Source organism: Schistosoma mansoni, chromosome 2 (genome assembly GCF_000237925.1).
Source record: "Schistosoma mansoni strain Puerto Rico chromosome 2, complete genome".
In the NCBI taxonomy this organism is placed as follows: domain Eukaryota; kingdom Metazoa; phylum Platyhelminthes; class Trematoda; order Strigeidida; family Schistosomatidae; genus Schistosoma; species Schistosoma mansoni.
In genome coordinates, this window is record NC_031496.1 from 25,204,285 (window position 1) to 25,219,714 (window position 15,430).

The 15,430-nt window shown below is 35.0% G+C and overlaps 1 protein-coding gene and 1 non-coding gene across 2 annotated transcripts in view; both read right to left on the minus strand.

Moving 5' to 3' along the window:
- Positions 1–11,236, minus strand: part of Smp_212430 (putative nuclear hormone receptor) — a gene marked incomplete at both ends in the record, with an annotated part of 21,035 nt that extends 9,799 nt beyond the window's left edge. Inside the window, 4 exons of the mRNA XM_018796190.1 lie at positions 4,383–5,215; positions 8,122–8,644; positions 8,756–9,246; positions 11,206–11,236. Of these exons, the coding sequence (XP_018650427.1) occupies positions 4,383–5,215; positions 8,122–8,644; positions 8,756–9,246; positions 11,206–11,236 (1,878 nt within the window). The remainder of the gene's footprint in view (positions 1–4,382; positions 5,216–8,121; positions 8,645–8,755; positions 9,247–11,205) is intronic.
- Positions 11,237–14,297: 3,061 nt separating this feature from the next.
- On the minus strand, positions 14,298–14,364 carry Smp_tRNA_00571_Gln_TTG.1.1. The gene has a single exon. It is a non-coding gene (tRNA).
- Positions 14,365–15,430: the final 1,066 nt, after the last annotated feature.

Below are 15,430 nucleotides of genomic sequence, written 5' to 3' on the forward strand. Positions count from 1 at the left end.
TAACGCGATGGAGTTTGAAGCGAACGGTACTGGGTTCGAGTCCCAGAGTGAACATCAACTCTGAGATGAAGGTACATCCAGCTGACGAGTCCCAAATAGGACGAAACGCGCGTCAAACTGGATTCCACTGCTAGCCACTATCCATCTCTGCTTACCATGCTTGTGAATTAAGGCTATATCGAGGTAATACGCACAGTATGCACATATGCCAATTAGAGACTGACCAGTTGCAGTCCTAAACACATCGATGGGAAGATCCAAACAAACAATACTAAGTGAATTCATATTGTAAATAGTTAATTTGCAAACTATTAATCAATTGTCTCAATCTTGACCGTTCTTTCTGTAAATATCAGTCCATCATCTTCGATCATTATTGTTTATGTATTTTCATACCATTCGAGTTTCGTTTCCTTCTTTTAGTTATCAATCTTCCACTGAAATACATTCTCTGCCTGACCATCGTCATATACTACTTATGTGGATATAAGTAATTCACACCATGATATTTCTGTAAACACCATTAAAACCAATTTGAAACATCACTTAACATGCAATAGGATGAAAAGAGAATTGAAATGTGTCATATTTGATATGATACCTGAGGGTTATGGGTTCGATCTCACTCCAAGTGATGAGTGCATAGCGTCGAAGAGCTTTAACGTCGAAACACTTGTCCAGTTCTCTCTGTAAATTTATTCCAACTGATATCTGCTAAAGGAGCATAAGATTACTTAATTTTCTTGTAGTTGAATTCTCGTTTGTTTTAGAAGGAGAAACAACGATGACATTTGTCTACCTCATATTTTCATGGTGATCTTTGCTGATTGTAAATTTTATCATATATCTTAAGATCGCGTTTGGCTACTGTTATACAGAGTTGTTCTATTTCGAATATGTCTTCTTGAAGACAAAGTTTTCCTAATTACTTATCTCCCAATGTTTTAGGGATTACTGCGTAAATGCCTTGTGTCGCTTGCCGTTTCATTGAGTTCGTTGAAGCTCTTTTCAGTTATGATCAATAATGATATTTCTATGTCATAATAATGTAAAGTTCTGATAGATTAAATGTACCTAATACAACATACAATATTATTCCTATTTAATGTCTTACAACAACTCGGCGCCCAAATACTGTGAAACTATTCGCTCTAATTTAGATGAAAGTTCTTATACAACATACAATACTTACAATTCAACTTCATCACATCCCTTTGCTTTGTAATCTGGTTAATAAACTCTAGGAACGTCGTCTTGAAATAATAAAAAAACTTATATTCCTTTAACAAGATCAGATCTCAAGTTATATTGTTTATCATGAAATGCAACAGAGTCAAGTAACATGATTTTATATTAACTCAATAGGAAATCAGTTAGTTATATTGTAAAATAAGCACGGAATACAATGGACATCTCAGAATCAATTAGACGATTTGGACATCGCAGATGACCTAGGCCTCCTATCGTGTACACACCAACAAATACAGATGAAGACAACAAATGTAGCTGCAGCCTCTGCATCAATAGGCCTCAACATACACAAAGGGAAAAGCCAGATTCTCAAATACGACACAGAGACAACCAAGCCAGTCACACTTGGGGGAGAAACTCTGGAAGATGTGGAAACCTTCACGTACCTGGTCAGTATCATTGATGAACAAGGAGGATCGGATGCAGATGTAAAGGCGAGGATTGGCAAAACAAGGACAGCATTTCTACTGTACGGAGCTGAAACGTGGAGAAATACTACATCCATCGTCAAGAAGGTACAAGTATTTATAAACAGTTATCTACGCAAGATACTTAATGTCCGTTGGTCAGATACTATTACCAACAGACTTCTGTGGGAGAGAACAAATTAGCTTCCAGCTGAAGAGGAAATTAGAGAAAGACGTTAGAAGTAGATCGGAGATACATTGTGGAAATCACAAAACTGCATCACGAGGCAAACCCTAACTTAGAAAACGGAAGGGAAGCGGAAAAGAGGAAGGTCAAAGAACACATTACATCGGGAAATAGAAGCAAATATGTAAAGGATAAATGTTAGTGGGAAAGAACTGGAAAGGTTCTCCCAGGACAGGGTTGGATGGAGAATGCTGATGGGTGACCTATGCTCCTCGACGAGGGGTAACAGTCGTAAGTAAGTAAGTCATATTGTAAAATAAAATGAAAACAAAACAAAACAACAACAAAAAATGGTGAAATAAACCTGAGGTGACTTCATGTAAAATAGTAAATGGGTTTAAATTGTCATAATTGTCACCAACAAAACAAGGAATTTAAATATTTTTTGTCCCAGAAAAATATTTTTTTCATAACATTGGTTAATGGTTGCTCAATTTCGTGGATCGGTTGAAGTTAGACATTAACACTGTTGGATGCCAACTCTGTGGTTTAGCAGTTAAGGGCTCCGGCTCGGGACTGGTATGTCCTGGGTTCGAATCTCGCGAGTGCGGGATCTGAGATGCGCACTGCTGAGGAGTCCCATAATAGGATGAAACGGCCGTCCAGTGCTTCCAGGTTTTCCATGGTTGTCTAGCTTCAATCGACTCATTATTTCAACTTTGAAAAAAAAACTAGGGAATTATTAACATCTTTATCATTCTAGTTTAGGACTTGTCAGCAATACATATAAACGACCATCAAGATTGATCATACTCAATATCTTCAGATTTTCGGGGTGAAGGAGTTAGGTTCATTTATTTCATTTATAATCCAATTAAGTCCTCATATTTTATATGACCATTAAACATTATAACCAGTGATACGTATGCTGGTGGGTGGCCTATACTCCTCCAAGAGGGGTAACAGGCGTAAGTAAGTAAGTAAGTGATATGTACTACAATTCAATAAGAATTTCTTTTCGAAATTAGTTACTTCTATGCTTATAATTACTAATAAGTCGGAAGGTTTATGAGTATGAAAATAATCAACTTTACGAACTAGTAATCAAGATGATATAGCTATCCAACGCTCCTCATTTTCTAGTGATCATCTGAGTGTAGTAATCTCATGAAACGTCTATCCCAAAAATTATTAATAATTGAATTCATTCACTTCGCCTGTTCATATTCCGTTGCTACAGTTGTTATGATAAGTGGTTGAGGGTGTTTGGTAGGAACCCCTTCCTTGACCTAGATTTTGTGTTCATTGCCACTCGTCAGTAAGGAGTACCAACAATCGCAAGGGAACTAATATATCCAGTGGCATACAAAACTATTAAATATATTAGTGATAGAATAGGAATGTTAGAAAGATTCAATATCTTTAAATCGCAAACAGGTCAACATTTTATGACTGGACATTACCCGATAAGGTGAAAGTTATTCAGTTATAACTGAAAATATTGATCCACTCAAACGAATAAAGGAAAATCATAAACAACGTACAACTTAATAGCTGACTCTAAAGTCTATTTTTAAATTTCTCGTAACGATTTACGATTATCTAATTCCAACCATGTTGGCAATAAAAAAGATATAGCTGTTAACTACGAACGATAGTTAAACTGTAAATCAAATTGTTTAGTTGATAAATATAATCTCGAGGATATTGAAATAAAGATCTTTAGGTGATGTCGTGACCACGAAACCTTGGTACCTCGGATTCCATCTTTAGAAGAGGTTATCAAGTGTTGAAAAATATGAAACAAGGCCGAAACACCGATATAGTGTTCTTTAGTTTTTGTGGAACTCTGTAGAAAAGTGAATCCACAACCTCATCACAGAGGATCAAATCTGAGACTTTCTGTTTAGCGCAAAGACTCAATCTCTAAACCATTAACCCGAAATACAATAGTGTACATACCTAAACTCAACTGGTTCATAATACTTTCCGACCACATGCCAACGCTTTCTGTGGCTAACTATCCATACCTGACAGGTTTTAACTCTACCGGTCACAGCTTCTCACTAGGATTCCATAAGTATGTAGGTTTTTTTAAAACAAATGAATATATTGGAATGTATTCTTAATAATAACTGAATTACTGAATTACAAATTTATCATAATTGTTATGACCACAAAGTAGTGTTTTCTACTTGATTACTCAGTGTGAACACTAAGACTGGAATGCAATTACAACCAGCTGATAAATTCAACACTGAACGAAGCTGGTGTTCCGGATCTCACTACTAGATACAAGCTGCATATTCCATAAAACGTGTAAAAAAAAGTTGTGTAGAAGCATTCTACACAGGATGCACTCAGTGTGCGCGTTGACATTTAAACTGAACATTAACACTAGTATCCGCGTTCCTCTACGTGAAAAATCATAAATAAGACGAAACTTATGTCCTGGATTCCAGTATAAACAAAACTCCATCTATTCTATAAACAGTACTTTATATTACTTTTTAATTGGTCTTTATTTTGTAACTTACTTGTCCATACTTTGTTTGTAATTCCATTTGGTGATTTAGATTTGGCCAAGATAATGTACTTGAATCACTATTATTATTATTATTATTATTATTACTATCGAGAAGACTTATTACTGGATACTCATCTAACAGTTTACTTTCATTCAGGGAAAGTGTATTATTCAAATCAACCGGTATGATGTAATTAGTATTATTAATAGAATTGACATCTAATTGTAGTTCATTACATCTGATTGAAACAGATGACGATGATGATGATGATGACGACGACGATGACGAAGAAGAAGAGAATAAGGAAACGGAAGAAGATGGTAATAGTGGTGACAATTCACTTGATAATGAATTCATTGTAGTTTTTAATGGTAAATCATGATTATTCATTGAAATACATTCTAATGATTGATTCATTGAAGTGTTTAAATAAGTTGATAATGAACATTCATTTTGTTGTGAAGTGATTATTGGTATTGTTAATTGATTATCTATGGATGAAGAACTCCATAAAGATGGAAGATTTGAATGTTTACACGATTCCGTTAAACCATTAGGTATGATTGATGTATCAGTTGAAAATATTAAGCTAGATGTTATACATGGTGAAACAATAGAACCATCACTAACAAGATTGCACATTAAGGTATTTCTAGATAGATTATTGCGTAATATTGTTGTCGATGACAAAGATGATGATACTGATGATGATGATGTTAAGGATGTTGTTGTTGTTGGTAAAGAAGGTGATGGTGATATAGATTTTGAAATTGGTTTTAATTGATCTGTACTTTCTTGTTGTTCAATTAGTTGAGAGGAATCAGTAAGTAGAATGAGGTCATCTATTTTCAGAGTAAAACATTAAGTAAAATATTAAATAGTGAACATTGATGTCATTCAAGATGTACAATAATTCGTCATGATATTCACAAACCCATACATGGTAGACTGGATCTGTTAACATGATTCAGTCTAATAGTTAATAAGTACATGAACTTATGTCAGGTTTAGGTTTAGCCGCGTCGTTCTTCCAGCCTTCTCCTGACTGAGAAAACATAAAGCGTCTGGTTAAACAACTGTTATGCTTACAATATAAAGAATTGTACCACTATTCTGTTCTCAAAGAGAGAACGATAGTTTACATCACCAACTGACTTAAGATTAAATAATTCAGAAGAGGTTTAGTGGAGATTTCAGTATTTTTCTCAGTTGAAATCATGAGTCAATTGAAGCCAGATCACCATGGAAAACCTGGAAGCACTGGACGGACGTTTCGTCCTATTACGGGACTCCTCAGTAGTGCGCATCCACGATCCCGCACTCGCGAGATTCGAACCCAGGACCTACCAGTCTCGAGCCAGAGCACATAACCGATAGATCACTGAGCCGGCATCCATAATAGGACGAAACGGCTGTTCAGTGCTTCCAGGTTTTCCATAGTGGTCTAGCTTCAATTTACTTATGATTAAATGATTATTATAAAGTCATAGATGCTGGTTTCTGTGGATTTATTTCTTCTCTTTACCCATTTAATTAGGACAGTATATCACGTAAAAAACCTGTTGACTAACAAAACAGCATTAGACAATATTTGTCAATTTTATTTAAAGATTTTATTCAGTAGGTCTACCAGACACCAAAGAATCACTTTCAGAACATTAGGAAAAGCATTATGCCTTGAGTTAAACTTGAGGTCACTTCTATTTTGTAACAAGATTTATCTCATTGTCAATTATAATAACTGTTTTGATTTCAAATATTGAAATCGAATGCTCTCGTCTAATTCTTTTTGGCTGGCTATCTGGCAGTCACTCTATGGAAATAAACACTTTTATATAATTTCAATAGTTGAAATCATGAATCAATTGAAGCTAGAAAACCATGGAAAACATGAGAACACTGGAAGGCCGTTTCATCCTATTGTGGGACTCCTCAGTAGTGAGCATCCACGATACCGCCTCGCGAGAATCGAACCCAGGACCTATCATTCTCACGCGCGAGCACTTAACCGATAGACCACTGAGCTGGCCGTCATCCGATGGTGTTAATCTCTAACTAACCAATCCACGAAATTGAGCGACACATCCACCAATGTCTTCGCTGAGTTACTATCTCACAACAGACCTGGTTGAACTCCACTAGTCACTGCTTCTCACTAGAACTCCAGGAAATACCTCTTGAAACCAGTCACTAGTGAGCATATGATGGTTAATACCAGTAGGGGTTTTGTGGATATTATAGTCATTTCAATAGTTGAGTCAATTGGGGCTGGGCCACAATGAAAAACTCGGAAGCACTTTTATATAAATAAATTTTACACTAAATCAATCTGCCTACGGTAGTAGTTCGATGAGTAGACGAATTCTATGAACACTTTAAACACTTAATTCTTCGAGAGTATTCCAGTTTTAGATATATGTCTATTCCAGAACTCTAAATGTGAAGAAGGCTAGAACTAAACTGAAGAATTTATGTACGACAATAAGCGGTATTGTACTTCATAATAGTAGTGGTTGAAAACGAATAGGTGAGGAATAAGCAACCTTTGTCTATATTTTTCCTGGATATTTCCAAAGAACACTGATTATACAAAACTTTTCTATAACGGTCATTTAGTAAATGGAAACAAATCATTTAGAGTAATTTGTTGGACATCTGATACTTTTCATTATGAGGCTCGATCTCGTCTTTTACATACAGAATAAGCTATAAAGGCTCAAGGTAACGACCTAATTCTTTGAATTCGCACTATATTTATTGCATTTGTCACTTCCTGGGCCGAATCAGGCTTAGCGAATGCTTTTACTTATTATTATTCTTCATACATTTTGTTCGTTTATTTTCATTCACCTCTTTTCCAAATCTATTCTTCACTGTCTAATTATTTGAACACTTCTTATTATCAGAAAGGGGTTTTGTGGAGATTTTAGTAATTTATGTAGTTGAGATCAGTAGGATCGTGGATGCTCACTGCTGAGGAGTCCCACAATAGGACGAAATGGCCGTCCAGTGCTTCTAGGTTTTCGATGGTCGTCTAGCTTCAATTGACTCATGATCTCAACTATATAACTTCTTATTACTTAATTTTAATAGTTCTTAAAGAATGTTGTCTCAGTATCATTTTTTATGAATCACTAACCTACTCCCTAATATGAAGCATTGATTACATAATGTTTATGTAATCTGTTTCACTGCGACCAGTAAGTCTTTAATGCCCTAATTTAGAATAGCATTTCATATATAGACATACATAATGCATTATCTTTAAGCATAGCTTGATAAGGATCTAAGTGAACACAAATTAGTCTATATAAGATGGTGGTTGGAGGTGGTCAATAGGAGGTCGGTCGCGGCCCGAGTAGCTCAGTGGTAACGTCTCTGACTGTGAAGCTGAGTGACACGGGATCAAATCCGTCACAGGGTTTCCTATTGACAAACCTCCAACCACCATCTTATCTCAACATAGTGCACGTAGTGTCGAGCCACCTAGACTAGTGGCCACATTGCAACTTGGTCGTTAGCATTTGATCAGCACTAAGAAGGACTTGACACGCATGACATTCATCACCACCCAGTGATCAATCAATTGTGAGGACAAATTAGTCTATAGTTTTCATCTGACTCTCGGAGAATGTCCCAAGATGTAATCAAAGAATCTCAAAATAAAAACCACCGAAAACAATCAACTAATCTTATATTCTATTATTTCTAGACCTAGTTATTATCATTTTTTCCAAAATCTACTAACCTAACTGATTGATATCATTCAAAGTGCTGAAGTTGACATTTTGATGATGATGTTCAGTGAAAATTAAATTCGATGAAGGTTGCTTATCATCATCATTGTTATTAATTCTTTTGTTTTCTATCATTGTTCTCTTGGTAGTGGCAACAGTACTACCAGAAGTTACTTTCACCATTGCTACTGTCGCTTCTGTCAACGTCGTTGTAGATGGTATGATAACAGACGATGATGACGATAATAATGGTGATGATGTAATACAGTTGATATTGTTTATAATAGTTTCATTATTGTCGCCATATTCTGATGATGTCTTCCAATTAGTTAAATTAACATCGCCATATTTATTATTTTGACTTGAATCCGGAATGATTAAACTATTGAAAGGAAAAACTGTATCAGTTGGAAAATAATTATTTGACATGGTGGTTATTATTCTAGGACTTGTACTACTACTACTAGTATTGTTATCAGTAGTTAATCCAGTGGCTACTGAATTTATAATTAAGTCTTTATCAAGATTATTTGACTCCATTGAATAATGAACATTATTTAAAATATTTGATGTATTCAAAGATGGACTTGATGTTACGCACATAATATAATCATTTAATTGATCATCACAAGTCACTTTTTCTTCATATTGTGGACACTGTTGATGATGAAGGGAACGAGGTGAAATAGAAGGTGGATGTTGATAATGATTCTGTTGATGAGGTTGAAGGATTGAAGGATATGAAGGATCTGAGTGGATTTTCACTGAATCATTTGAGTTGATGTTGAATCTTCTCAGATTAATTGATTTCTCCATACAGCTTATATTGTTATCTTTATTATTACTATTATGATTACTATTATTGTTGATATCTATAGGTTGATGTTCGGTTAAATGAGGCTTCAGTTCTTTCGCTTTATTTTTAGAAAATTTGTCAGAATTTAGGCGGTATTTCATGCGATTAGAATTAATAAATGTGCTATTACTATGGCTATTATCACTGTCATTATTATTATGAAACGTAGTATTATTAATATTTGTTGACCATTGTAATGATTCCGAAGATTGTAAGTGTTGTTCATGAACAATAGCTGCACGTGGAACTTTATCTAACCATCGTGGTTTACTTCCATCTTCTAAATAAACATAATTAAAACATTAAAAAAATTGGTGAATAAAATGAAGCATGGCTGTTTGTTATATAAGTAGTTTATCATCTTTCATGATCATTATAATCAAATCAAAGATCTACACTAGGATAGAGTTTGATGGAGAATACTGATGGGCAGTTTATGCTCCTCCACGAGGGGTCACATGTGTAGGTAATTAAAGATCCATAGATCCTCCAAAGTATTTCATATCACTCATTCAGTGAATTAGAAGTTAACTATCTGCTTTGAATGAATAATTAAGACGATGCTTAGTATCATTAATGAGTATAAACTGGAATTTCTTCGTATGATCACGTCTTAAAGATGCAGCCTCTGATAAAAAAACTTCATTCTAATTTTCAGGTTAACTGTGATGTTCACCTCAATTTCAGTTTGTGACTATGTGAAAAAGGACCAAATTTTTATCATATTATATATTAACCATTCAGACATCCAAGTAACGTTTCAGTGGTATTGGGCAACAGATCTTTACAATGTAATGACGTCTAATAGTTTAAATGTGGATCAGTCGGATGAAAATAATAGTAAACTATTACTTTTGATCATCTTGTATTACATTAATAAATAATTACGCTACTAGTTTTGTACCTGCAAATTGCCTATTAACTGTTACTTACTTACTGACGCCTGTTACTCCCAATGGAGCATAGGCCACCGACCAGCATTCTCCAACCCACTCTGTCCTGGGCCTTCTTTTCTAGTTCTATCCAGTTTTTATTCATTCTTCTCATGTCTGTCTCCATTTCTCGGCGTAATGTGTTCTTTGGACTTCCTTGTCTTGTGATGCAGTTGGGTGGTTTCCTCAACGTGTGTCCTATCCACTTCCAACGCTTCTTTCTAAATTCTTCCTCCGCTAGATGGAATATGGTTTTTTCATCTCCCATAGCAGAATGTTGATGATAGTGTCTGGCCAACGGATCCGAATTATCTTGCGTAGACAACTGTTAATAAACACTTGTATCTTCTGGATGATGACTTTCGTAGTTTTCCACGTCTCTGCCCCATACAGTAGAACTGTCTTGACATTTGTACTGAAAATTCTTATCTAGGTGTTGGTTGACAATTGTTTTGAGTTCCAGATGTTCTTCAGTTGTAATTATGCTGCTCTTGCTTTGCCGAACCGCACTATACCATCTGCATCTGATCCACCGTTTTCATCTATTAACCGTTACTACAATTTAATTTCGTCAATTTATTACCTAATTTGTATGATCTCTCTATTCAAAATATTTAGTCTTCTTTGTTTACTGTCAAAAACATTGAATTTTTATATTCCTATTTTTCGATTCCACAAAAAACGGTTGCCTAATAAATCATTATAGATGATACTTTAAATAAATTGACCTCAGTTGGAGTACGATTGAAAATCGAGGACTACTGGAGAACAAACCCACATCAAAATCACCCACCTGAGCTACAAATCTTTTCCACTACTGGAGTTCCACAACGCTCCTCATTCAAAACCCTACCTGAGATCGAAATTATAACCTCCTTAGCTCAGCTGAAGACCTTAAGCTTTAGATCACTGAGTTGACATCAAATGATTTGCATTTGAAACTTCAATCAATTCACTATGTTAAGTGACTATCCTCTGTTGCTACTGGTGATTTTCGTCTCGTGAAATGTTTAAATTTCACCAGTTCCAACAGACTAGAACTTGTTGAATTACCTTTTGAAGTAAGTTGTTAGTAAGCTCATGATAATCTGGCATTGTAGGAGGCTATGAACATGGAATCTTCAGAAATATAAAACAACAAAATACTAGCGAAATTGTGACTGCACTTAGAAATTCAAACCCTAATATTTGAACCATTGTCTGAAACTGAGGCCTATTTGTCTAAATTTTTATGTTTCACTGGATGCTAATGAACTGATCTTGTTAATAAAAGTAAATCAGTTTAAAGGCTGTTTCATTTTACTTACTTTTGCGAACTTGTATAAGGTCTGGTCTCATACCAACTCGAAAACATTGTTTTAATCTACACGATGGACATTCACGACGAGTTGTCGGTGTGATTACATGTTCCCCAGATTTCGCTGTACATGTTAATTCCTAAAAAGATAAGATAAATAATAATTTCTTAGGTAAATTGACATAGCTGAGATTGTATTCATCTGTTTGTATCGTCAAGATTGGGATTAAAATCTCTAAATTAATTACAAAAATATATTAAATGAAGTCAAAGTGCAGTGTAGTCTACTTATATCCACATAGGTAGTATATGGTGATGGTCAGACATAGAATGTATTTTGACAGAAGACCGATAAGGAAAGAACTTAAATGAAGCGTAATTGGTAGGAAAATGCATGAACAATGGAATCAGAGAAGATGAACTGATATTTATAGAAGGAGCAGTGAAGATTGAGACAATTGACGGTTATTTTGCAAATTACCTGTTTGCTGTATGGTTATCAGAATTTAGTGAGATAGTCTGTAACTTGTGTCTAAATACATTCGATTGTCTCCACTAGTATTCTGTTTACAACAAAAGTATAAAGAAATGAAGGAGACGGGCGTAGAAATAGAAGTGGAGAACAATAATGAAACCCAGTATCTGTGTTACAAGTTATGTAATATTTATGAAATGGATGTAAATAAATTAATATTCGTATTCGAATTTATATTGATAAGCAGTTGACAGTCGCCAAAAAAATTTCACGTTCAGAATAATATTTTATAGTCCTAGATTGAACATCAACTCTGAGATTCAGGTATGTCCAGCTGACGAGTCCCAAATAGAACGGAACGCGAGTCCTGGATTCCACTGCTAGCCACTATCCATCTTTGCCTACAATGCTTGTGAATTAAGGCTATATCGAGGCAATACTAACAATATGCACATATGCCAATAACAGACTGACCAGTTGCAGTCCTAAACATCAATGGGAAGATTCAAACAAACAATACTAAGTGAATTATATTACTATTATCAATCTGTACTTCATCTCAAAAACTGTATTGGATATGCTTACACCTTTGACTATATTCCATCCCACAAGTTAAACTATAAGGATATAAAATGTATAATCATTTTTATTACTTGGCGTCATTATTAAATTTCCCCTTTTTGTCAATACTGTACGTTTGCACTGTCCTTGATAAGTGAAACTAATTTAAATAACATCTACCCAAGTTAGTAGATCATAAAAAAAATATTGGAACGTGTATAAAGGAAATCCTGTTAAAGTAATGTTTGCTGCCTTTGTTTTGTACCCACTCTTGTTAACGATTATGAAACAACATGAAGCTTCCAGTGATTGTACTGAACATTCAATTGATACCATCTAATAAAAAATTGAACGGTATCAGTATATAAAGTGAGTAATGTTATTCTTGCAGATTGTGACCTGAATAATCCAGTGGTAACGTCTCAATCTATACAGTAGGGTGGCCTTAGTTCGAGCCACACTGAAAACATCAATATCCTCGAAATCACATCTGCCTCTTGCTGACGGGTTTAAACTAGAAAGAAACATAGATCTATGGCTTCTTGTTGACTATCTTCAAGCATCTAAAATATCAACAAATATCAATGAAGGAAACGTTTTGATGATTTAATAGTGCACTGAACAATATATTCCTCTAGCTTCAATCGACTAACGCATTCAACTATGAAAATACTAAATCTCCACAAAAACCCCTTCTGATAATAAAACTCATAATTATTTGATGCCAAAAAAAACAAAGAAAGAAAGGAGGAAACTTTGGTTTTTTCAGATAAACAGAATTGTTTTCCAAATCTTGGAAAACATCTATAGTTTTTATGACACTAATCTAACTGAAATAAAAGTGGTGTATGTAGATAGATTCTTTTAATAGTCCTTATGTAGTAAAATTTGAGGGCACTTGTTTAAAAAAACACACAACCTTTTTCTACTATTCGGACACTATTATTATTATAGTTGCTATATTCACCAATACGGTAAATTCAACAAAAGAATAATTCCAATGATTCAGTTACCAAAATTGTTTGTAGTATGTGAGAAATTAAAGTTACATAGTTACATTTTCATTGAAAAGAATGTTCCATAAAATTGACAAGTTGATTTCAGATGACTTCATGTATGTACATAATCATGGTTACACTTCAATAATTATAAAATCACTTAACGGCCGTTTCGTCCTATTGTGGGACTTCTCAGCAGTGCTCATCTATGGTCCCGCCTCAAGACATTCGATCCCAGGACCAATCCGTTTACTGGAGTTCTAGTAAGAAGCAGTGACTAGTGGAGTACAACCAGGTCTGTTGTGAGACAGTAACTCACTAAAGACAATGGTGGATGTTTCGTTCAATTTTGTGGATCGGTTGAGGTTAGACATTAACACGAGTTTGATACTGGCCTGCTCAGTGGTCTAGAGGTTAAGCGCTCGCGCGTGCGACTTTAAGGTCCTGAGTTTGAATCTCACGAGGTGGGATCGTGGATGCGCACTGATGAGGAGTCTCACAATAGGACGAAACGGCCGTTCAGTGATTCCAGGTTTTCCATGGCGGTTTGGCCTCAATTGATTCATGATCTCAACTATTAAAATTACTATAATATCCACAAAACCCGATTCTGATATTAGTTATGAAAGCAAATAAAAAATTATCCACTGTAAATAGTGTATGGATGTTATATAAACTATCAGTTCATTTAATCTGTTACATGAAGGAGGAATCAAAAAGAATTAACTTTGAATATTCTTTGTCCAAATTCCATTAAATTAAAAAAATTATTTTTATATTGTAGTGTTTCCATCATAAAAGATGTTATATTGAGTGTATGCGTACGTGCCTTGTTTAATATATAAACGTGCTGATCCCCCACCAATCAGAGAGAAGTGAACTATCAATCACAGCAATGATACACGAAAAACTGTATGAACAGTCTTGAGTACTTATCTGTCTTGCTTTCAGCCTAGCTCAACGAGTTAAGTCCAAATGGATAGTGGCTAGCAGTGGAATCCAGTTTGACGCGCGTTTCGTCTTATTTAGGACGCGTCAGCTAGATATACCTGCATCTCAGAGTTGATGTTCACTCTGGAACTCGAACCCAGTACCTTTCGCTTCAAACGCTATCACGTTATCCACTCAGCTACTGAGTCCTGATAGCCACTTGCTTGTGCAATGGGGTGAAGTTTAAATTTACTTGGTATTATTTGTTTGAGACTGATCAAATGCAGTCCTAAACATCAATGGAGAGATTCAAACAAACAATACCAAGTGAATTTAAACATTGTTAAAGTGATTTTTTGTAGGTTTTCATACAACTAAGAATTAATTTTCATTATGAGTTGATATATTAAATAGAAGAAATTATTAGGAATCAGTATATGGAATTTTTTTGAAGAACGTTCCGCCATAACTACAGCTTTAAGTATATGAATTTCTAATGACTGACTTCAAGAGGTACTTCCTGGAGTTCTAGTGAGAAGCAGTGACCAGTGGAGTTCAAGCCATGTCTGTTGTGAGATATCAACTCACTGAAGACAATCGATGAACGGTTGCTCAACTTCGTGGATTGGTTGAAGTTAGACATTAACACCATACTTGGATGCCGGTTCGGTGGTCTATCGGTTAAGTGATCTGGCGCGGAACTGGAAGGTCCTAGGTTCAAGTCTCTCGAGACGGTATCGTAGATGCGCACTGCTGAGGAGTCCCAAAATAGGACGAAACAGCCTTCCATTGCTTCCAAGTTCCCTTTGGTGGTCTAGCTTCAATTGATTCATGCTTTCAACCATGAAAATATTGAAATCTCCATAAAACCCCTTCTGTTTTAATATTGGTAATTTTCGTAAGTGCCTCAAGTAATTTCGTAAAATGTTATTGATTTATTTTACAATTTTGTCTAAACATCAGCAAAATTAGAACATATGTACATATATATTCTTTAAAAACGTCTAAAACTATTCTCTTTATACAGAAGTTAAGATGAAATTTATTGGCTTCTATTCTATTTACTGTTGGATTTGTCAGTCTCAAGATGGTATCACCTGATATGTGAAACAATACTATACTCGAATACCTTGACAACTTATTCACTAAGCTAGATGATATCATTTATTAAATGTTATATGGTTGGAGGCGGTTTGAAGAAAGAGCCTAGATAAAGTTTTGTACTGGGTGACATCTATATATAATGCTTATCAATGACTTTGGCTGAACTA